The sequence below is a fragment of the Aureococcus anophagefferens genome, assembly GCF_000186865.1.
Source record: "Aureococcus anophagefferens unplaced genomic scaffold AURANscaffold_23, whole genome shotgun sequence".
Classification (NCBI taxonomy): domain Eukaryota; class Pelagophyceae; order Pelagomonadales; family Pelagomonadaceae; genus Aureococcus; species Aureococcus anophagefferens.
In genome coordinates, this window is record NW_008705583.1 from 609,293 (window position 1) to 631,760 (window position 22,468).

The 22,468-nt window shown below is 71.3% G+C and overlaps 8 protein-coding genes across 8 annotated transcripts; 5 read left to right on the top strand and 3 right to left on the bottom strand.

Annotated features, from left to right (window-relative positions):
- Positions 1-900: 900 nt before the first annotated feature.
- On the top strand, positions 901-3,963 carry AURANDRAFT_72269 (hypothetical protein; the record flags this gene model as incomplete). The annotated part of the gene is made up of 3 exons (XM_009041717.1): positions 901-2,073; positions 2,415-3,351; positions 3,522-3,963. Coding segments are annotated over 3 exons (2,552 nt in total), but the record flags the coding sequence as incomplete, so codon positions are not given.
- A 3,898-nt stretch (positions 3,964-7,861) lies between these two features.
- On the top strand, positions 7,862-8,650 carry AURANDRAFT_31155 (hypothetical protein; the record flags this gene model as incomplete). Its single annotated transcript, XM_009041718.1, has 1 exon — positions 7,862-8,650. The coding sequence occupies one exon, from the start codon at positions 7,862-7,864 to the stop codon at positions 8,648-8,650; it is 789 nt and encodes a 262-aa protein (XP_009039966.1).
- AURANDRAFT_60275 (hypothetical protein) lies at positions 8,641-9,183 on the bottom strand (the record flags this gene model as incomplete). Its single annotated transcript, XM_009041733.1, has 1 exon — positions 8,641-9,183. A coding segment is annotated over one exon (531 nt), but the record flags the coding sequence as incomplete, so codon positions are not given.
- A 1,009-nt stretch (positions 9,184-10,192) lies between these two features.
- On the top strand, positions 10,193-10,369 carry AURANDRAFT_16151 (hypothetical protein; the record flags this gene model as incomplete). Its single annotated transcript, XM_009041719.1, has 1 exon — positions 10,193-10,369. A coding segment is annotated over one exon (177 nt), but the record flags the coding sequence as incomplete, so codon positions are not given.
- A 2,802-nt stretch (positions 10,370-13,171) lies between these two features.
- AURANDRAFT_31163 (hypothetical protein) lies at positions 13,172-14,014 on the bottom strand (the record flags this gene model as incomplete). Its single annotated transcript, XM_009041732.1, has 1 exon — positions 13,172-14,014. A coding segment is annotated over one exon (843 nt), but the record flags the coding sequence as incomplete, so codon positions are not given.
- A 4,289-nt stretch (positions 14,015-18,303) lies between these two features.
- Positions 18,304-18,993, top strand: AURANDRAFT_66549 (hypothetical protein; the record flags this gene model as incomplete). The annotated part of the gene is made up of 1 exon (XM_009041720.1): positions 18,304-18,993. One exon carries the CDS (start codon positions 18,304-18,306, stop codon positions 18,991-18,993), a length of 690 nt encoding a protein of 229 aa, XP_009039968.1.
- Positions 18,994-19,160: 167 nt separating this feature from the next.
- Positions 19,161-19,838, bottom strand: AURANDRAFT_30996 (hypothetical protein; the record flags this gene model as incomplete). The annotated part of the gene is made up of 1 exon (XM_009041731.1): positions 19,161-19,838. The coding sequence occupies one exon, from the start codon at positions 19,836-19,838 to the stop codon at positions 19,161-19,163; it is 678 nt and encodes a 225-aa protein (XP_009039979.1).
- Positions 19,839-20,475: 637 nt separating this feature from the next.
- On the top strand, positions 20,476-21,243 carry AURANDRAFT_31144 (hypothetical protein; the record flags this gene model as incomplete). The annotated part of the gene is made up of 1 exon (XM_009041721.1): positions 20,476-21,243. One exon carries the CDS (start codon positions 20,476-20,478, stop codon positions 21,241-21,243), a length of 768 nt encoding a protein of 255 aa, XP_009039969.1.
- Between the last annotated feature and the right edge of the window lie 1,225 nt (positions 21,244-22,468).

A 22,468-nucleotide genomic window follows, 5' to 3' on the forward strand; every position in this document is an offset into this window, starting at 1 on the left:
AACTTCGGCATCTCCGCCGAGGACGCGCCCTTCTCCGCGGACCCCGTCGCGTCCTTCCTCGGCGCCATCCTCAAGTCCTCGGGCCCCGCCGAACCGGCGGACGCCGAGGCCAAGGACGGCGACGTCGACATGGCCGACGCCAAGTAGACCCAAGTAGACCGCGGCCGCCGCCGCCCGACGCGCAGCCCCGTAACCATCGCTCCGCGCGCCTAGCGCCCCGCGCCGAGGAAGGACGTGAACCGGTCGAAGGCCAGCGGCGCGGCGCCGAGCACGAGCACGACGTCGCGCGTCTCGAGCTGGATGCCCGTGCCAAAGTACCTACGGCGCGCGGCGCGTCCCGCGCGCGACTGGAAGTGGCGACCTACTTGAGCGCGAAGCCGAACTGCTCGGGCGTGAGCTCGCCGCCGTTCGGGACCTTGGCGCTCTCGCAGAGCGCGCGCCAGACGACGCGCGGATTGTCGCTGCGCTCTTCGATGGTCCGGCGGATCGCGCGCGCGATCTCGGCCTTCGGGTCGCGGGCGAAGCGGTAGGTCGTCGACGCCTGCTGCTGCGCCATGGTCGTTCCAGCGGCGGCGCGGCGCTGTTCGTTTCAACGGCAGCGCGGCGCCCTCGATGATGCCGGGCTGCCTTGTTGTTTTGGCGTCCGTGTGCAGCCGCCTCGTCGCCGGAGTCGCAGCCTCGTCGCAGCGCTGGTCCTGCGCGCGCGAGCAAAATTCGAACGCAGCGGCAGCGATGCTCTTTCAGCGGCGCAACGAGAGCACCATCATGCTCTCAAGGGCTGCTTGTGAAATCCGTGAAAATCGCTGCGGCAGATCGACGCCAGACGGTGGACGCGTCGCGCCGCCGAGGCGTCGGTCGCGAGGAGGGCGTGACCCCGCCTACGCGCCTCGTCGAATTACGATGCAGGAGGCGAAGGACGAGTCGAAGACGCAGCGCGAGGCGTGCAGCGTCTGCGGCGCGGAGAGCCGCCGCGAGTGCCCCTGCGGCACGCGGCGCTACTGTTCCGTGAGTTGCCAGCTCAAGGACTGGACGGAGCTCGAGCACAAGCCCGCGTGCCTGAAGCTCCGCGAGGAGATCCCGGAGCGGCCGACGCGGCCGCCCTCGCCGCTCCGGCCCGTCTACGGCGAGCCGCCGCCGCCGCCGCCGCCGCCGCAGCCGCCGCGGCCGACGCCCGAGCAGCGCATGGCCTTCGCCCGCGCCCAGGACGACTCGACGCGGTGCCCCGTCTGCGAGGAGATCTTCGACCCGAACTACTACAAGCACCACGTCTTCCGCGTCTGCTGCTGCAAGCTCATCTGCGAGCGCTGCGACATCGGCGTGCTGAAGGCGACGGCGCCGCTGTGCCCCCTCTGCGAGTCGCCGGCCATGACCCACGCCGAGGAGCTCGCGCTCCTACGACGACGGGTCGACGAGCACGAGCCCAACGCCATGGTCCAGCTCGGCCACAAGCACCAGCGGGGCGAGGCGGGCCTCGAGCGGGACGACGCCGCGGCGCTCGCGCTCTACCAGCGCGCGGCGGACTACGGCGACCTGCGCGCCATGGTGCACCTGGGCCTCGCCTACGTGAATTCGCGCGGCACGCCCAAGGACGAGAGGCTCGACGGCCCCGCGCAGCAGCGCCGCGACCGCCAGAAGGGCGTCGACCTCCTGCGCCTCGGCGCGGAGCGCGGCGACGCGCACTGCCAGTACTGCCTCGCCGTCGCGCTGCTGGAGAAGGACGAGCTCCAGGAGGCCGTCATCTTCCTCGAGCTGGCCGCGGACCAGAAGTACGCCAAGGCGGAGTTCACCGCGGGCGCGTGCCACCTCCAGGGCCTCGGCGTCCCCGAGGACGAGGACAAGGCGCTCCGCTGGTTCCTCCGCGCGGCCTACCGCGGCCACAACGAGGCGCGCCAGGCCGTCGGCGTCATCCGCCGCCACCGGCCCGACGCGCCCGAGTTCGCGCCGGAGGCGAGGCGCCTCGCGGAGGAGGGCGCGCGGGAGAAGCTCAAGCGCGACGCGAAGCGCGCCCAGGCGAAGCACCCGGGCTGGCCCGAGTGGGACGACGACTGGGACTACTGGCACGACGGCGAGGTCGTCCGCTGAGTCGTAAAGTGCCCGGCCGGCCTTTGTGATTCTGCGTTTGTTGCGTGGACTTTTCGGGGGCTCACTCGTATGAAGACACTGCGTTCATAATCTACCCTTGGCGTTTGCGTTCTTCTGCCACAGTGTACGACGTGTCGTCGGTCGGCGGACGGGTGCGGCGCGCGCGCGGCCGCGGGCGGCGGCGGCCGTGCGCGGCGCAGGGCGCGGCGTCGAACACGCTTCGAGCTCGATTCCTCCTCCTCGAGAAGTCCAGCACCACCGTGACCAGCTCGACCACCGCCGACGCGAGCGGCCTGTGCGAGACGATGATCGTGCGCGTCCGCTGCTCGCAGGGCACGTGGCGCATCGAGATTCCGGGACCGTCGTCGCGGATCGGCGAGCTCAAGGCGGCCATCGAGGCGCAAAAGTCCGTGGCGTCGGACGCGCAGGTGCTGAGCGCGGAGCCGTCCGGCGCCGCGCCGCTCGACGACGGCGCGACGCTCGAGGCCTGCGGCCTGGGCGCCAACGGGTCCATGGTCTTCCTCGCCGTGGCCGCGGACCGGCGGGACGACGTCGCGCTGCCGCCGCCGCCGACGGCCAAGGACGACGTCGGCGTCCGCGGCGCCGCGCGCGTCAAGATCGGCGCGGACGGGTCCATCGTCGCGACGGAGTACGACGACTACACGTCGGCCAAGGGCTTCCGGCCGGGCATGGCGGCGCTCGGCGACATCAAGAAGTCGTGGACGCTCACGGACTTCCTCGAGATGGACGACCAGTTCGTCTTCAAGGTGAAGCGCCAGGAGGACAAGCACTGCGCCGCCGTGTCCCTGGACGCCGGCGCGTGCGTGAGCTTCCAGGGCTACGTGCAGCAGCTCGGCTGGCGCCAGCAGCGCGTGGGCTTCCTCTACGGCACCTTCGACGACGGCGAGGCGCGCGCGGAAGCCGTCTACGAGCCGCCGCAGGACTGCAGCGAGCACGGCTTCGTGCTCCTCGAGGACGACAAGGCCGAGGCCGTGGCCCAGCTCGCGCAGCTGCTGGGCCTCGTGCGCGTGGGCTGGATCTTCGCGTGCCCGCCGCGCGAGGACGGCTTCGTCTTTTCCGGCGAGGAGGCGATCCAGGCGGCCATGGAGCAGCTCGAGGCCGCCGACGGCGTCGCCGAGACGCCCTACGTGTCCGTGCGCGTCACGGTCAACGAGAAGGGCGAGGCGAACTTCGAGGCCTACCAGGTGAGCCAGCAGTGCATGGCCATGGTCGCCGAGGGCGCGCTCCAGGGCGGGACGAGAGCGCGACGTTCCCAACTTCAAAGGCTCCTCTCTCGGCCGTGTTTCACTCGTTTCGGCTGATTTTTGGACGGGCGATCATCCCCCGGAGCGCTCTCGAAGCGTGGATGCTTTTTCTGGAACGCGCGCGCGCGGAACACCCACGTTGGAGCGACGTCGCATCACGCTCGTCCCGCCCAGGCGCGCTCGCGCCGGACCCGGACGACGCGGCCGCGTGCCTCGTCCACGAGACCTTCACGGCCATCGTCGAGGGCAAGCGCGCGGCGAACGTGAACACGAACTTCTTCCTCTGCAACGTGCCCGTGAAGCAGCACACGTCCGCGACGTTCGCCGCGACGTTCCCCAAGGAGAACCGCATGATCCCGCAGACGCGCGACGACCTCAAGGTCGTCCTCAACAAGGCCAAGTCCACGGGCGCGAAATTGGGCGACGCCCTCGCGGACTTCGGCGCGCTCCTCTTCCTCATGGGCTTCCCCCAGATCTTCGACAGCCAGTTCATGCCCGCGGTCTGCGCGTCCGTCGTCGACCGGACGCTGCCCCTCGACGAGGGCTACGGCCTCATCCTCTACTCCTTCGCGGGCATGGACTTCTAGGACCCGCTAAGAGCTACCTTAGGGACGCGAGCCGCGCCTCGAGGATGCGCCGCCGCTGCTCGCTGTCCGGCGCGGCGGCCGGCGCCGCGGCCGGCGGCTTCGACGCGGCCGCGGGCAGCTGCTTCGCGACGAGGCCCGCCATGCGCTTCGCCGACTCCCAGGGCGACGTCGCGGAACCGCCGGCGCCGTGCGCGTTCGCCTTGCGCGCGGCCGCGGCCGCGACGGCGTTGCCGGACGTCGCCGACGGCCGCGGCGCGCGCAACAGCGTGATCTGCAGGTCCCAGCGCTCCTCGACGTCCGCCGGGTCCGACGGGCTCGCCGCGCGGCTCCTCGGCTCGGACCGCGGCCGCGCGCGCCGGCTCCGCACGTCGAGCTCCACATCCTTGCGCGCGCGGAGGATGGGCACGACGAGGCTCGCGAAGCCGTGCTTCACCTCCGGCGCGAGGGACACGAGCGTCAGATTCGACGGGAACGTCGCCGGGATCTGCGCCGTGTCCGCGACGACCTTGAGCCACAGGGCGACGTACTTGGCCTTGCGCGTGTCCTTGGTCCACTCGTTGATCAAATGCGCGACGACGGGCGAATCTAAATCGAAGTCGGGCCGCGGGTGCCGCTCGACCTCCTCGGCCCAGTCGAAGGGCGACCGGGGCGTCGAGGCGCCCGTCGGCCGCGGCGGCGTCGCCGGGTGCGCCGCGGCCCGCCGGAATTTCAGCGTCAGCGGCCGCGGCGCCGCGCCGACGCGCGCCGCAAAGTCCGCCTCGGAGATGCTCGGGTCCAGCGCCGACCCGGCCAGGGCGAGCACGAAGTCGCCCGCGCGGACGCCGAGACGCGCGGCCGCGCCCTTGGCGCCCGCGACCCGCAAACCGGCGTCGGGCGTCGCGCGCACGGCGACGCCCAGCGGCCCCGCGCCGAAGCTCGCGTCGAAGACGCCGTCCTCCGCCGGCGCCTTCGGCGCCTTGGGCTTCGGCGGCGGCGTCTTCGGCCTGGGCTTCGGCGGCGGCGGCGCGGGGCTCGGCGTCCGCCGGCCCGAGCCGTCGCTCTCGTTGAGCTGCGCCAAAAGGTCGGCGACGCGCACCTCCGCGCGGACCGCGCGCTGCTCGAGCGCCTCGCCCCGGTCCGCGTGGCGCGCGGCGTCGTCGCGCGCCGCGGCGAGCGCGAAGCCGTGGGCCTCCCGGAGCTCGTCGCGCGCGCGCACCGCGTCGGCCCGGTCCCGCGCCGCGGCCGCCGCGGCGTCGCGCGCGTCGGCCAGCGCCGCGTCGGACGTCGTCGTCTGCGACTTGAGCGCGGCGCGCAGCGCCTCGCCGTCGCGCCTCGACGCCTCGAGGGCCGCGATCGCGTCCTCGAGCTGCGAGCTCGACGCGTCGCGGTCCGCGCGGAGGCCGTTGGCGCCGACGACGAGCTCCCGCTCCAGCGCCGCGACGCGCTCGGCCTGCGCCGCGGCCCGCGCGTCGGCGCCGGCCGCGGCCGCGTCGCGGTCCGCCGCGAGCGCCGCGAGGTCCCGCTCCAGGGCGACGCACCGCGCGTCCGCGGCCGCGGCCGCCGCGGCCGCGACGCGCGCCGCCTCGGCGGCCTCCGCGCGCCGCGCCTCGCCGCTCCGCGCCTTCTCCTCGAGCTGCTTCACGTGCTTCCGGAGGAGCTTCTTGTCGGAAGTGACGCGCTGGACCTCCGCGGCCTTCTCCGCCGCGGCGGCGCGGTCGCGGTCGCCGGCGGCCGTCGCCTCGGAGAGCTCGCGCCGCAGCGTGTCGAGCGCTACCGCCGCCGCCGCGGCGCCCGACGCCTGCTCGAGCTGCGCGGCGCGCGACCGCTCCAGGGAGTCCTCGAGCGTCTTCACGTGCTTCCGGAGGAGCTTCTTGTCGAGCTTCTCCTTGTCGACCTTTTCCTCGAGGGCCGCGGCGCGCGCGTCGCCCGCGGTCGTCCGCGCCTCCGAGAGCCGGGCCTTCTCCGCCTCGAGGGCGGCGACGGCGGTCCGGAGGCCCTCGACGTCGCTCCGCGCGGCCGCGGCCTCGGCGGCGGCCGCGGCGTCGGCGGACGCCTTCTCCTCGAGGAGCTGGGCCCGGTCCTCCTCGAGGGCCGCGACGATGCTCCGCAGGTCCTCGACCTGGCTCGCCTCGGACGTGTCGGCCTGCAAAGCGACGATCTCCGCGGCGGCGGCGGCCTTTTCTTCCAGGAGCCGCGCCTGCTCCGCCTCCTGCGCGGTCACGACGCGTCGTAGATCCTCGAGCTGGCACGCCGTCTCCTCGGACGCGCGGGCGACGGCCCGGAGCGCGTCGAGCTCCGTAGCGGTGGCGGCTCGTTCTTCCAGGAGCCGCGCCTGCTCCGCCTCCTGCGCGGTAATAACGCTTCGCAGATCCTCGAGCTGGCTCTTCGCCGCGACGAGCTCGTCCGCGGCGCCGGAGCTCGCGCGCAGCGACTCGAGCTCCGCGGCCGTCGCGCCGACCTTCTCCTCCAGCGACGCGGTGAGGGCCTTCAAATCCTCGAGCTGGCCCTTCGTGGACACGAGCTCGTCCGCCGCGCCGGAGCTCGCCCGGAGCGCCTCGAGTTCGGAGAGCGTCGCGGCTCTCTCTTCCAGGAGCCGCGACTGCTCCGCCTCTTGTGCCGTGATCACGCTTCGCAGATCCTCGAGCTGGCTCTTCGTGGAAGCCAGCTCGTCCGCGGCGCCGGAGCTCGCGCGCAGCGACTCGAGTTCGGAGAGCGTCGCGGCTCTCTCTTCCAGGAGCCGCGACTGCTCCGCCTCCAGCGACGTCGTCAAGCTGCGCAGATCCTCGAGCTGGCTCTTCGTGGAAGCCAGCTCGTCCGCGGCGCCGGAGCTCGCTCGCAGCGACGCGAGCTCCGCGGCCGTCGACGCCTTTTCCTCCAGGAGCCGCGACTGCTCCGCCTCTTGCGCCGTGATCATACTTCGCAGCTCCTCGAGCTGGCGCTTCGCCGACGCGAGCTCGTCCGAGGACGCGCCCGCCGAGCCCTCGAGGTCCGCGCGCGCGGCGCGCTCGTCCGCGAGCGCCGCCTCGGCGTCGGCGCACTTCCGCTCCGAGGCCCGGAGCGCGTCCTCGACGGCGGACGCGCGCGCGGCCGCCTCGGCCGCGTCGGCCCGCGCCGCCGCGGCGTCGGCCGACGTGCCCGCGCGCGCCTCGTGCGCCGCCCGGTCGGCCTCGAGCGCCCGCCGCTCGGCGTCGTCGCATTTCGCCGCGAGCGCGTCGCTCTGCGACGTCGCGACCTCGAGGGTCGCGTTCGCCGTCGACAGCCGGCGCTCGAGGTCCGCGGCGGACCGCGTCGCACTCGCCGCGGCCGCCTCCGCCGCCTCGAGCGCGGTCCGCGCCGTCGCGAGCTCTTGCGCCACGTCGAGCGCGGCCCGATCTGTCGCGGCCTCTGCCTTGGTGATCGCGCGCTTCTCGGCATTCGCCGCGCGCTTCTCGGCATTCCACGCGCGCTCCTCGGCGGCGGCGCAGCGCGCGGCGAGGCCGTCGTCGGCCTTCGCCGCGGCCTCCTCGAGGCCCTTGACGTGTTTCCGGAGGAGCTTCTTGTCGGCCGCCGCGCGCGCGGCCTCGGCCCGGGCCTCCTCGACGGCCGCCTCGAGCGCGGCGACGCGCGCGGTCTGCTCGGCGGCGGCCTCGTCGCGCGCCGCGGCCGCGAGGTTCGTCGCGTTGGCTTCGGCGAAAGACAGTTTCGCCGTCGTCTCTTTCAAGGCCTTCTTGAGGATTTTGATGTCCGCCTTGGCCTGCTTGAGCTTGGCCTCGGCGGCCTCGCCATCCTCGGCCATCGTGGACGGCTCCGCGAGTGTCCTGGGCACCGCGTTTGGCCACACGCCGCGCCGCGGCTTCTCGGCCCCAGCAGAGCCGACCGACCGGAGAGCTGCGGCAACTTGCACAGATCTTGCACAGCAACCAGCTCGGCGGAGCTCCTCTTCGCATGCTCTCTCTGCTCTTGCTCGCTATGTCCGCCGTCGCTGCCAGCTCTGCATCGCGCGGAACAGTCCTCGTGACCGGCGGAAGCCGCGGCATCGGTGCGGCTTGCTGCAAGCGCCTCGCGCGCGATGGCTACACCGTCGTCGTCAACTACAAGAGCTCGCAAGGCGAAGCAGTCGACGTCGTGGGCGAGATTAATCTAGAGGGCGGCGACGCCATCACGCTGCAAGCGGACGTGTCGTCCGAGGCGGGCGTCGTCGATATGTTCGCTTCGCTCGACAATTGGATCGGGTCGGGCGGGGTCCCGCCGCTCACGGCGCTCGTCAACAACGCGGGCGTCATCGGCGACAAGGAGGCGCTCGACGCCGTGACGCCGGCGGCCTTCGAGGCCATGATGGCGACGAACGTGCTCGGGCCTTTGCTCTGCTGCAAAGAGGCGGAAAAAAGAATGGCGCCCGGCTCGGCCATCGTCAACCTGTCGTCCGGCAGCGCGTACATCGGCACGCCGCTGCTCTACAGCATGTCCAAGGGCGCGCTCAACTCCATGCAGCACGGCCTCATCAAGCCCCTGGCCGCCAAGGGCATCCGCATCAACACGGTGTCGCCGGGCGTCACGGACACGGACATGGTCGCGGGCATCCTCGACGACCCGGAGCGCAAGGCGACGATGGAGGCGCAGATCCCGCTGGGCCGCGCGGGGCGGCCCGAGGAGATCGCCGGCGCCGTGGCCTACCTCCTCTCGCCCGACGCGGCCTACACGAGCGGCGCGAACATCCGCGTCGCGGGCGGCCGCGGCCCGGGCACGACGCTCGGCTAACCTTAGTGCTTCTTCTTCCAGCCGAGCTTCGTCGCCTTGTCGCGCGCCCAGGCCTGGGGGATCTTCACCATGGACGGGAGGCCCGGCGGGTAGCCGTGGGTCTCGACGAGGCGCGACGCGATGCCGTCGTAGGTCTTCTCGTCCATCTCCGGCCGCCGCGCCATGACCCAGCAGTAGCTCCGCGACGGGTAGCCGACGACGAACCAGGAATTGTCGTCGTCGAGCGGCTCCGGCGACTGGTCGATGACGAGGTAGGGCATCTTCAGCGGCCAGAACGGCGAGACCTTCCAGCCCGCGGGGTTGTCCGAGACCCAGTTCGAGCCCCGCTGCGGGATGGACGTGATCTTGCCGTCGAAGGCGTTCTTGTTGTACTCGAAGGCGACGTCGACGCAGTGCGCGCCCTTGCCCATGGTGTAGGTTTCGATGGCGTTGTGCGCGCCCTTCTCGAAGGGCGTCGGCATCGTCGCGATGACGAACCAGGCGCCCATGAGCTTCGGCACGTCGACGCGCGGCACGGTGTCCAGCGTGCGGGAAGACGAGCCGCCCATTGCTGATTGCTGCGACGCGACGCGAGAAGGCGCTCGAGCACTGCGTCACGCTCGAGAGCTGCGCGGCATGTCCTTCAACATGCCGCAGCGTTGCAGCCCGGCAAAACGCTCGGCGTCTGGCTGCCCTGCCGTCGCGGCAGCCCACAGACCGCTTGCAATTATGGGCAGCGCGACGTCGGTCGTGCGGAAGCCGCTGCGGGAGCAGGACGCGGACCAGCTCGCGTCCGCGCTGGCCCACGACCAGCGCCTCGAGGAGTACGCCCACGTCGTGCGCGCCAAGGGCCTCACGGGCGCCATGGTCTCCCACATGAGCGCCGACGAGGTCGTCAAGGCCCTGGACATCGCCGACGCGAGCCTCGCGAACCACCTCGGCGCGCTCCTCGCCTACGAGAAGTCGGCCAAGGCCGCGTCCGAGGCGCACCGCGCGACCCTGGAGGCGGCGGCGGGCTCGCCGGTCAAGGAGGATGACGCGGAGCACGAGATGGAGGGCCAGCTCGCGCTCATGCGCCAGGTGCGCGAGTCCATGCGGAACGGCGACGCGTCGGACGCGCACCTCGCGGAGACGGCGATCGGCGTGTCCGTCGAGGACACGCCGCGCGAGGAGGAGGCGCAGCGCGTCGCGCCCGAGCCCGCCGCGCCGACGCCGTCGAAGCGGCTCTCGAACGCGCAGCTGCGGAGCAGCGCCCTGGGCGGCGAGGGGCACACGCCGCGCGGCGGGCTGCGGAAGGAGGGCGAGGCCCCCGTCGTCGACACGGCGACGCTCCCGCCGGACGCGGCGCACCACGCCAGGGCCATGGAGGTGGGCGACGTCGCCGACGAGGCGTCGAACCTCCAGCACCTCAAGGAGCTCGCGTCGACGCGCGAGGATTCGCTCGTCGCGCGCATCATCGACGAGGTCAGCGGCGACTACGACGGCACGGACCGCGACGAGTTCGAGGCGCTGTTCAAGAAGTACAACCTCTTCCAGAAGGCGGGCATGGACGAGCTCCGGGGCCAGCTCTTCGCCATGTTCGACCGCGACGGCGACGGCAAGGTCGCCGTCGACGAGCTCGCGGGCGCGCTCGCGGTGTTCCACCAGGGCGACCGCGACGCGCGGCTCCGCCTCGTCTTCCGCGTCTACGACGCCGACGGCTCGGGCTCCGTCGAGCGCGACGAGCTCGGGCGCCTCATGCGGTCCATCGTCGTCGACACCGCGCGCATGGTACGGACGGCGCTCCAGTGGGAGGCGGACGTCGTCGCGGCCGTCGGGTCCGACCTCAACGCGGCGAAGATCGACACGGAGCAGGTCACGAAGACGGGGCGCCTGTCCCTCGTGGAATTCTCCCAAAAGGAGCAGAAAAAAAAGGGCAAGAAGAAGGGCGGGAAGAAGAAGAAGGCCGCCAAAGGTCCGCCGAAGCCCGCGACGGTCGACGTCGCGCTCGACGGCGCGGTCGGCCACTTCGACATCCGCGTGGCGAAGGACGAACTGCTCAAGCTCCAGGAGACGGGCTCGAACCCGGCGCTGGAGCAGCAGCTCCTCGACGCGCTCGTCGCGGATTGCCTGAAGCACAACGACCGCGACGACGACGGCGCGCTGAGCTTCGACGAGTTCAAGGGCTGGGCCGGCGGCTCGACGCTCGTCGACGAGCTCATCTCCCACTTCCACCTCTTCGACGCCGCCGGCGCGCCCACGCCGGCGCAGCCGGCGGCGCCGCCCGCGGACGCCGCGGACGACGAGGACCCGCTCGGCGCCGCGTTCCCGGACCTGCTCTACCCGCCGACGTCGTCGCCCGACGCGCCCGCCCAGTCCTTCGACGTCGTGCCGGGAACGAAATCGCGCCAGACCCATATGGTGCGACGATAGGCCGGGCGCCGCTCTAATTTGTTCGTTCGGCGAGCGCAGTGCGTATTTGACCACTCGACGATCTCGACGCAATGGACGCAATTGACGCGCAGGGCGACAAAAAGGGCTCGGGGGACGGCGAGATGAACGAACCTGAGTGGATGGTGAAGAAGCGCGAGTATGAACAGCGCATGGCCCGAGTCAAGAACGCCAAGCTCCGCACGCTTTGCACAATTTGCTCGGCGAAAGCGAAGCTCCCATGCCCATGCGGCACCGCGCAGTATTGCTCGGTCGCGTGTCAAAAGGTCGATTGGCGCGAGCGGGGCCACAAGAAGGTCTGCAAGGAGATCCGGGCGCGGGCGGAGGCGCCGACGCCCCCGCCGTCGCCCCCGCGGGAGGTGTTCTACGGCCCCGCGCCCCGATCGCACGCGGACGAGATCCGCGCGCGCATCGCCGCGGAACACGAGGCGGCTCGCGCGCGCCGCGAGGCAAATCCGGAGCGGGAGCCGGAGTCGGCGCGATTCGGGGGGCGGTGCCCGATCTGCTTGGACGAATGGGATGTGAATACATCACATGGGCTTATGATCTGTTGCTGCCGAAGGATCTGCCAATCGTGCGAGCGCAAGATCGGCTTCGACGCGTGTCCCCTCTGTCGGATGTCGTGGCCTAAATCCGAGCAAGAGCAGCTGGCTCGGCTTCGTCGCCACGTGGAAAATGACGTGCCCGAAGCGATCACCGTGTTGGCGAGAATGTATCGCGATGGCGACCACGGCCTCGCGCAGTCTTATAAGAAGGCCGTGAAGATTTTCAAACGCGCCGTGGAGCTCGGAAACGTGCAGGCGACGATTGAACTTGGGTACATGTATGAAAAAGGGCGCGGCGTCAGGCTCGACCTGAAGAAGGCGAGCCAGCTGTACCGTATGGCCGCGGACCGGGGTAATGCGAATGCACAATTCAACCTCGCGTGAAATTGCAAGGAGAGGGACATATCGAGGAAGCCATCACGTTTTATCGGCTAGCAGCGGATCAAAAATTTACCGCGGCTGAGCACATGCTTGGGAACTTCTATGCGCGCGGCGAAGGCGTGGAACGAAATTATTACGAAGCCAGACGCTGGTTCGCACGCGCAGCCGATGGCACCGGTCATATGGCACCGGCATCCATGCACAACCTCGGCAATTTCTACCTACTAGGTTATGGCGTGGAATGCGATATTGAAGAAGGCAGACGCTGGCACGAGCGCGCGGCCGCCATGGGCCACGAGGACGCAATAGACACACTCAAGATGCTTGACACGCGATACCCGCGATCTGGCCTGGGCCGGGCGCCGACCAGCTAATCTCTTGTTCTACGGGAAACTTCGCTTGATCAGGGACCTCGATGCGCGAATCGCCGCCATGAACCGCCCATGAACCCTAGGAGGCCTCCTAGACCGCATAAGAGCCACTCCTCCTTTTACTGGGGTTGCGTGGAGTCCTCTTCGTCGTCGTCGTCGACGACGGCGCGGCGGCGGCCGCGGGCTTTTTTCTTGGGGACGACCTCCTCCTCGGACTCGTCGTCGAAGACGAACTCCTCCTCGGAGTCGTCGTCGTCGTCGTCGCCGACGGACTCCTCGTCGTCGTCGGACTCGGCGACCTTGCGCTTGGGCGCCTCGCGCTTCGCCGGCTTGCGCCGCTTCCTCGCGGGCGCGGCGTCCGAATCGTCGCCCGCGTCGCGCTTCGCGGGCGCGGCGGCCTCGACGGGCGCGAGGGGCTCGTCGCAGACCTCGCAGACGCCGGCGGCCGCCGGGTTCTTGAAGGTGCAGGCCGGGCAGGGCCGGAGCGCGCGCGCGCGCGCGGCGACGTCGTCGTCGTCGTCGGAGTCGCCCGCGTCCGGCGGGCCGCCGTAGGACGTCGTCGAGCCGCTCGCGCGGTCGGCGCCGTCGGCGGCGTGCGTGTCGGCCTTGGCGTAGGACACTGAGGACGTGTCCAACGCCGCCGCGCGGAGCGCGGCGTCGCCGATGGACGACGGCCCGTCGTAGCGCGGCCACGCCGCGCGCGTCGCCGCGGCGTGGCGCTGCGCGTCGTAGGTGGTCGACGCCACGTCCGGGTCGTAGGCGAACAGATCCGCGAGCTCCGCCGCCGTGAAGCGGCCCGCCGTCGCCGCGTCGTCGACGACGCCGTCGTTGACGTCGTGCTTGCCGAGCTGGCGCATGAAGATCTTCTCGTCGACCGTGCCCGCGCCGAGGAGCCGGTAGACGTGGACGGGCCGCGTCTGGCCGTCGCGCCAGACGCGCGCCATGGCCTGCTCGTCCGCCGCCGGGTTCCAGTCCGGGTCGAGGAGCAGCAAGCGGGAGGCGCCGACCAAGTTCAGCCCGCAGCCGCCCGCGCGCGTGCTCAGGAGGAAGACGAAGGCGTCGCTCCGGGGCCGGTTGAAGGCGTTGACGAGGCCCTGGCGCTCGCCCGCGGGCGTCGACCCGTCGAGGCGCGCCGCGGGCCAGCCGCGCGACTCGCACTCGCGCGCGCACGCGTCCAGCGTCACCGTCGACGTCGACACGAGCACCGCGCGCTCCTTCGCGGGCCGGGCCCGGAGGTGGGCCAGCAGCGCGAAGGCGACGTCGAGCTTGCCGCTCGCGGCGCGGTCGCCGTCGGCGCCGCGCGTCGCGAGCGCGCGGAGCCGCTGGATCTTCGCCAGAGCGTCGACGTCCGCCGCCGCGGCCGCCGCGTACGCGGCGGCCTGGCCCGCGCGGAGGCGGCAGCAGACGACGTGGACCGTCTTCGGCGGGAGGGACGCGCGGCTCACGTCCGCCGCCGTGCGCCGGAGGTAGAAGGCCGCCGCGCGCGCGCGGAGCGCGTCCTTGGCCTCCGTCGCCGCCAAACGCTTCTCCCGCGACGCGCCCCGGACCGCGCCGGCCTCGATGGGCCGCGCGACGTCGCGCTTGAAGGCCGCCAGCGGCCCGAAGACGTCGGGGTTCACGACGTCGGCGAGCGCGTGGAACTCGGACAGGTCGTTCATCGCCGGCGTGCCCGTGATGAGCAGCCTTCGCTTCGCGCGGCAGTCGCGGATCGCTCTAGCGGTCTTGGAGCCGGCGCCGCCCTTGAGGCGGTGGCCCTCGTCGAAGACCAGCAAATCCAGCTGGAGGTCGCCCTCGATGTGGCTCGCGAAGTAGCGCTGGAACGACTCGTAGGAGATCGCGAGCACCGCGCACGACCGCCGGCCGTCCAACGCGCGCCACCGCTCGAGCGCGGTTTTGGCCGACTCCGTGCCGCCGTCGAGCGCGCCGCCGGCGGTCTCGAGGCAGGCGACTCAGGTCACGTTCGACGACACGCGGCCGAAGAACTTGGCGTCCTCGTCGGGCCACTGGCCCACGAGCGACGCGGGGCAGAGGACCGCGGCCTTGCGGACCTTGGGCACGTCCGCGTCGCCGTTGACGCAGGACCCGGCGGCCTTGACGAGGAGCCGCAGCGTCGTGAGCGTCGCCAGGGTCTTGCCGAGGCCCATCTCGTCCGCGAGGATCGCGCCGCAGCCGCCGCGGGGCTGGCGGCCGCTCAGAGCGCGGTAGAGGAACTTCGCGGCGTCGCGCTGGTGCGGCCGGAGCTTCCTGGCGAGCGGCCCGCGGATGGCGACGCGCGGCTCGGCGACGACCTCGAACTCGTCCTCGCCGGGCGGCGCGGCGGCGCGGGGGGCCGGCGCGGGCGCCGCGAAGGCGGCCTTGCGCGGCGGCGGCGCGGCCGACGGCCGCGGCGCGGCGAACGCCGTCGGCCGCGGCGCGGGCGGCCGCGGCGGCGGCGCGGCGGCGCGCGGCGCGGGCGCGGGGGCCGCGGGGCGCGGGGGCGCCGGGCGCGGCGCGGGCGGCGCGGCGCGCGGCGCCGGCGCCGGCGCGGCGAAGACCGGCTTCCGCGCGACCGGCGCCGGGGCGCGCACGCGCGGCGGCGCCGCGGGCGCGGGCGCGGGCGCGGCGCCGCCCTTGCGGCCCTGGATCTGGATCTTGAACTTGGAGAAGTAGGTCTCGTACTCCTCGTCGTCCTCGAACGTCGGCGTCGAGACCTTGACGCTCGCCCGAGTGATGATCGAGCCCGTCGCCACGTCGATTAACGTAAGGCGATCCTGGCTCCCGTTCTCCTCGCGCTTGACGACGCCGTCGATCCAGGTCGGCCGCTTCTTCGGGCCGGCCTTGGCGTAGAGGCAGTCCCAGTCGCCGCAGCGCCCGCCGGACGGCGCGGCGGGCGCGGCCTGCTTCGGCGCGAATGGTCGCTTCGCCACGGGCTTAGACGACGACGGCGCGGCACCGTAGTTTCGACCGGCTGGTAGCTGGAAGCGCTTCATGATTTCGTAACCTGAAGGGAGGGTGGGGTGAGACTTCGACTTGGGCGAGCGCGCGCGCGCGAGCGCGCGCGCGCGAGGGGCGCGCGACAAACTTCGCGCGGGCGGCTCGTTGGCTCGGCACGGCGCGTGACGTCGGTCAGAGCCGCGGCAAGGATGTTGGTACTCTCAAAAGCGCGCGACGGCGGTCACGGACGCGGCTTTGCACAAGACGGTGAGCTTGAACAGCAAAGTTGTTATCTGCTTTACAAGACCAAACGATGGCTCATGCGCTCGGCGCGCACGGAGGAACCGCGCGGCACCATTCTCGCCGCACCCACATGTTGTTGCACTTCCCAATCACCCGTAGGCGTCGAGATAGGCCTCGAGAAAGCCTCCAGAAAGTCATCCAGAACACGCCGGACGTCGTCCGCTGCACCTCCCGCAAGCCTCGTCCGCTTCGAACTTTCTTTTAGGAACTCGCCGTCTTCGGCGGCGCGTTCTGGGGCCCCATGCAGAGGAAGCCGAAGCAGGGCTGCTGGGGCGCCGTTTTCGGCGCGCCCGGCGCGGCGCCGGGGCACCGCGGGGGATCGGCGAGCTGGCGGCTCGAGTCTTCGGAGTCGCAGGCCGCCGTCGAGCCGCAGGTGGGGTCGACGTCGCCCCGGTCCGGCGCGCCGCCCCAGAGGAAGCGCGCGACGGCGACGTCGCCGAGCGCCGCGCGCTCGAGCGCGAGGACGTCGACGCTCCCGTCGCCGCAGGACGCGAGCATGTCGGCCTTGTCGAGGAGCGTCGGCGTCGCCGCCGAGCCCCGCGCGTGCGCCGACGGCCGCGGCGACGCGAGCGACGAGCCGCCGGACGCGGACGCCTCGCGGCTCGGCGCGGACGACGACGCGGAGTCGAGCGGTTCGTCCGACGGGTCGTCGCCGTCGGTCGGCGGGCCCGACTCGACCTGCGCGGCGTCGTCGAGCAGCCGCGCGGCCTCGCGGGCCTCGTCGCCGCTCAGCGCGCCGTCGCCGTCGTCGTCGAGCGCGTCGAGGCACAGCCGGAGCCGCTTCCGCGGCGACGCGTCCCCGAAGAGCAGGAACGCCGCGGCGCCGAGCGTCTTCCGCGACACGCCCGCCACGCCGCCCACGGCCGCCGCGGCCTCGAAGGCGCGCCGCAGCGCCCAGAAGACGACGGGGTCCGACGACGCCTCCAACGCGCGCTTCACGTCCGGCCACCGCAGGGGCGCCTCCGGTGATCCGGCGCCGGCGACGTCGACGGCGCGCCGGATCGCGGGCCAGAGGCGCCCGCCCGCGGGGCCCTGGCAAAAGTCGTCGCTCGCGAAGTCGCGCGCCGTCGCCGCGGCGGGCGCGCCCCGGTCGACCGCGGACGCGACCTCGCGCCGCGCCGCGTCGAGCGCGCGGTCGTCGAGGGGCCGCCGCGGCGACCCGAGGCCCCGCAGCTCCGCCGTGAGCGCCTCCGCGTCCAAATCCACGACGAAGTCGCTCAGGACCGAGTACGCGACGGCGCCGTTCGCCCGGACGTCGTCCGCGGCGACGGAGCGCTTCTGGCGCGCGGCCCTGACGGCGCTGCGGCACGTGTGGCGCGCCGCGCCGCAGGCCGCGACGCAGGCCCGCAGGATCGCGGACGCGCACGGCTCGTAGTCGCCGTCGTCGGCCGCCGCGCGACGCGCGGCCGACGCGTCGAGGTCGCCGCAGGACGCCGAGTTGGGGAGCGTCGCCGGCGGCGCCGGCGGCAGGGCGCCGTGGCTCGCGACGCGCCGCCGCGGGGGCGCCCCCGCGGCGTCGCCGGCCGCCGCGCGCGCGCGCCGCGTCGCGCCGCAGGCCTCGAAGCAGTCGTCCCAGATGACGATCAACGCCGTCAGCGGCACGGCGTCGGCGAAGGCGCGGCAGGCCAGGCGCGGCGTCAGCGTCTCCAGCGCCAGCGCCAGCGCCTCGGGGCCCACGGCGTCCGCGAGCCGCGGGTACGCCGCCGCGGCGCCTGGGCAGCAAAAGGGTGCGAAATTCCCAACTTCAAAGGCTCCTATCTCGGTCGTTTTCCGCTCGTTTCGGCTGATTTTTGGACGAGCGATCATCTCTCGGAGCGCTCTCGAAGCGTGGGTGCTGTTTCCGAAACGCGCGCGCGCGGAACACTCACGTTGAAGCGACGTTGAATCACCCTTTTGCTGCCCTGCGCGGCGCCGTCGGCGACGGCGCGGCCGCACGCGTGGAGCCCGCCGCCGCCGAAGCAGCCCAGCGGCATCAACGCCCGCTCCAGCAGGCCGCGCAACAGGTGCGCGGCCTGGGCCTCGCGCGCGAAGAGGAGCAGCACCGCCGCGACGGCCGCGACGTCCCGCAGCTCCTCGTCGGGCTCGCCGCGCGCGCGGTCGCCCCGGCCCTCCACGGCAAACGCGCCGACGACGCGCCGCATGCTGCCCTGGAGCTCCTCGGCGTCGCGCTGGGCGACGAGCTCGACGATGGAGCCCTGCCGCAGCTCCGCGACCGCGCGGCGGCACGCGGCGGCGATCGCGACGCGCGACACCGCGCCGAGCACCGCCGGGCAATGCGCGGGGCTCGAGGCCTCGCCGCAGGACGCGGCCCAGCGCGCGCCGATGCGGTACCGCGCCTCGGCGCCGCTCAGCTCGCTCTGGGACGACACGCGCGGCGACGGCTCGCGGGCGTCGCCGCCCCGCCGCGGACCGATGACGGCGTCGAGGAAGCGCCGCATGGCGTCCGCGCGGGCGTCCCGGCCGCGGCCCTTGGAGGCCGGTGTCTCAGACGACCCGCGGCGTGGATAAACGTCGAACGACGCGTCGGGCTGATAGGATTGGGGCGATGGGCCGTCAAAACTAGCAAGCGAATGAGATCCAACGTTGTGGTCTGCACCGTTGCCACAGATCGCTGAAACGTCGGCTTAAGTTCAAATGGATACGTGCCGTGAATAACGAGGCTCTCCGGCGCTGCTGAGACACCCCCGCCGCCGCCCGCCGTCCCCGCCGCCGGGACGCCCGGTTGGGAGCCATGTACACCACCAAGTTTATGAACAAGAATGTGACGGTGGACAACGGCCGCTACATCACGGTCGGCGACCCCTACATCGGGACGAAGGACAAGCTGCCCCTGCGGTGGAAGGAGAAGCAGTTCCACGTGCCCCAGGTGCCGAGTAACGCCGGCGAGGGCTACTTCGGGTTCAGCGGCAAGGCCTTCTCCTACCAGAGCGAGCTCTACACGGAGCAGCGGCCCTACATGAAGACGCAGCCGCCGGACAAGCGCAAGCTCGGCTTCGGCACGCACGACGCGAGCCGGCGCGACGAGTTCTCCCAGACGATCCGCACGGAGCAGTACCGCGAGACGCTCAAGAAGGAGGGCCGCGCGAACAACAACGGCTACGACGAGGACGCCATCGAGGAGCTCATGAAGAAGGAGAACGCAAAGGTGAAGAAGTTCGTCGAGACGAAGAAGGAGATCGGCAACCTGTACGACGTCGGCCGCTCCATCCACACGGAGTTCGACCCGAAGAACGGCCGCGACCAGTTCTACTCCATGAAGCACGGCTACACCTACGAGAAGCGCATGGGCAACAACCGCACGGCGTCCCAGGACATCGGCGACGGCGCCTGGAACTTCAAGTACTCCAAGCCCGAGTTCTCCGCGCCGAGCCAGGTCAAGAACTTCTTCGACCAATCCCACCTCGACATCGGCGGCCTCTAAAGCAGCGCGCGCGCTCCGGTGTAAATCTACCCGTCCGTCCGCCTACCGTGGCGATCTGCCAGTGAACATTCAAGTTGCGAACATTGACTCAGTCGGTCGGACCCGTGCCAGTGCGTGCGCACCTTGACGATGTGTCTCGGCGTTGACCACCTTCGCTATTTACGAATCTAGCCCGAGTAGCGGCCGATGAGCGACTCGGGCGGGCGCGTGTCCATGACGTGCGGGTTCGCGTCCAGGTACGTGCGGAGCGTCGTCTCGCGGTCCACGAGGTACGTGTCGTCGAGGAAGCTGTCCAGCGCCGCGGGCCCCGCCTTCGTCACGGCGAGCACGCAGTGGCGCAGGTAGCACGCGCAGGGCCGCAGGCCCGAGTCGCGGGACCAGTCCCAGATGCTCGGCACGTGCGCGAGGTACTTGCGCTCGTAGGTCTCCCGGCCCCAGCGCTCGACGAAGGCCGCGTCGCTGCCGCGCGTGCAGAGCACGCCCTCGCCGCCGGCGCCGCCGTCGAGCGCCGCGAAGGGCGCGTCGGCGAGGGCGAACTCCTCCTCGCGCGCCTCGAAGCGCGCCCACGCGTCCGCGTCGACGTCGACCTCGAACGCGCACGCGACGAAGGACGCGTCCGCGCAGGGCTCGGCGCTCAGGGAGCTGAACTCCTTCGTCGCCGCGTCGGCGATGCCGCGCTCGAAGAAGATGGACGCCGCGTGGCCGAAGACGCGCCGGTAGCCGCGCACCCTGACGAGCCGGAACTCGTCGAGATCCGGGAACGTGAGGCGCGCCGATTGCTCGCTCAGCAAGGAGCCGAAGCCGAGGATCGTCGTGCGGCCCACGCGGGCTGTGGACGCGACCATGCTCTGAATTGCCACTTCAAGAAAACGCGTATCAAGCAGCCAAAGCCCGCACTGAACCCCGCCGGTAGGCTGCCGCTCAGCCGGTGGCAGCTTTGAACGCGCCATGCCGTCCGACTACTCCGGCGACGAGGAGAGCAACTACGAGCCGAGCCCGACGCCCGGGGACCGGGACAACCGCAAGGAGAAGACGCTCACGAACATGCCCTACGACGAGGCCCTCGAGCTGTCCCAGGTGAGCTGCCCCCGGGGGCGCGCGCGCGGCGCGGCCCCAGGAAACGACAACCCCCGCGCGTAGGATTCGACGGCTTCCTCGCTGGCCGAGGCCAAGGGCGGCGGCGGCGCGCCGTCCGTGGGCGCCAAGGGCTTCGGCGACGACGGCAAGTCCGGGCTCGGCGGCGGCGGCGAGGAGCGGCTCACGAACAACCCGTTCGACGAGGCCTGCGACCTCGACGACGAGGACGACAGCGTCGACACGACGGAGGGCCTCCAGCAGAAGATGTTCGCCGCGCCGAAGAAGGAGGCGCCGCGGCCCGGCGCGGGCGCCAAGGCCGAGCCCGCGAAGGCGTCGGCCGCGCCGGCCGCGCGGCCGCCCGCGCCCGCGCGCGCGCCCGCGGCGACGACGACGGCGTCCGGGCGCATGACGGGGGGCGACGGCGGCTCCGACAGCGACGAGAGCGAGGAGTCCGGCAAGGGCGGCGGCGGCGGCGCCGCGTCCGCCGCGCCCGCCGTCGAGGGCGCGTACAACGCCAAGGACTACAGCGACCTCAACGTGTCCGCGGACGTGCGCGACCTCTTCCAGTACATCGGCCGCTACAACGCCCACGAGGTCGAATTGGATTCGACGCTCAAGTGCTTCATCCCCGACTACATCCCCGCGGTGGGGGAGATGGACGCGTTCATCAAGGTGCCGCGGCCCGACGGCGAGCGCGACGAATTGGGGCTCCAGGTCTTGGACGAGCCCGCGGCGGCCCAGTCCGACGCTACCGTCCTCGAGCTCCAGCTCCGCGCCGTGTCGAAGAAGCAGCACGGCGACGTCGCCATCCGCTCCATCGAGCACGCCGCGAAGAACCCGCTCGAGATCGAGCGCTGGATCAAGTCCATCGAGGATTTGCACCGCTCCAAGCCGCCGCCCCAGGTCAACTACCGCAAGGCCATGCCCGACATCGACAAGCTCATGGAGGAGTGGCCCTCCGAGTTCGAGGACATGCTCCGCGGCGTCGCGCTCCCGACCGCGGACCTCGAGTGCTCGCTGCCCGAGCTCGCGCGCATCGCGTGCTCCATCATGGACATCCCCGTCTACGACAACCTCGTCGAGTCGCTCCACGTCCTCTTCTCCGTCTACCTCGAGTTCAGCGACAACGTCCACTTCGCGGCCGCGCGGACCGCGCCGCCGCAGGGCGCGTGAGCGCGCGTCGTCCGGCCGCGCGCGCGCGAAGCCTCCCTGGCGCGCCGCGGCGCCTCCCCGTTTAATTCTCATCGCGAGTCTTGTGGTTGCCAACTCGCGTTACCACGGCCCTCTAGGCGTCGCGCGACGTGCGCCAGGAAGTGAGGACCGACCAGAAAATTTCCGTCGGGAGGGCCAGGAGGTTCTCGAGGACGCCCGCGGGCGGGAAGGCGCGCCCCTTCGCGCAGAGGCAGCGCAGCATGAGGAGCTGGACCCGTGGTTCGTTGGCGTAGCGCTTCCACGAGCCGGCAGCGTAGATCTCGTCAAGCAGCGCGACGACGCTGGCAGTTTTGAGGATTTTTGCTTCATTCTGTTGAAATTCCATGCTTGTTTGGAGGCTGACAGCAAAGTCGCGGGCAGTTTTGTTTGAAAAACTGACAGCGCGAAGGTCTGCGCCGTGAGCAAGCAGAAGGCGCACGGTGGCACAAGTCTGATGGTCGCCAAGTTGTCGGTCATTGGGGAGACGCGGGTCATCAACAGCAACCATAAGGGGAGATCGACCGGACGACAGGTAGTCGACGCGCGCTCCATGCTTGAGGAGAAGAGCGATGACGCCGGGATTGCCCCGGATAGCGGCGGCGTGCATGGACGTCCAACCCATACCATAGCCTTCATAATGTACGTCTCCCCCACGCCGGAGAACTTCGCCAACGATCTCTTCTGAGCAGGACGCGGCCGCCGTCAGTAGATCAGACGGTTTGACGCGGGCGCCGGCTTCGAGCATCGCGTAGAAGCACGCGCTGTCGCCGCGACTCCAGCGAAGGCAAAGCGCTAAGGGCGTGTTGAAATGAGGAAAAAGATGATCGGTCCGATTCACGTCGGCGCCGTGTGCGATCACACATCGCACGACGGCCACATCTTGGGCCGTCAGCGCGATTTGGAGGAGACAAAATTGATCGTCGCTGTCCTTCGCATCGACGGGGCCCCCCGCCCGAAGCCACTCATCAACGATATAGACATCTCCCTCGTGCGCGGCCACAGCTACATCATCGGGGAGGAACTCGTCACTCTCCTCCATCGGTGGCGGCGCGTGCCAGCCCGCAGGGTCGAACATCGCGTCGCGCCTCGTCGTCTCGACAAAGTGTGGCAGCTCGCCAAAACGCAGACGCTGTCCCGCGCACTACTTAGCTTTATGCATATCCCGCCGGCGGGAGATGTTCTACCCGTCCATGCTTTTACGGGTTCT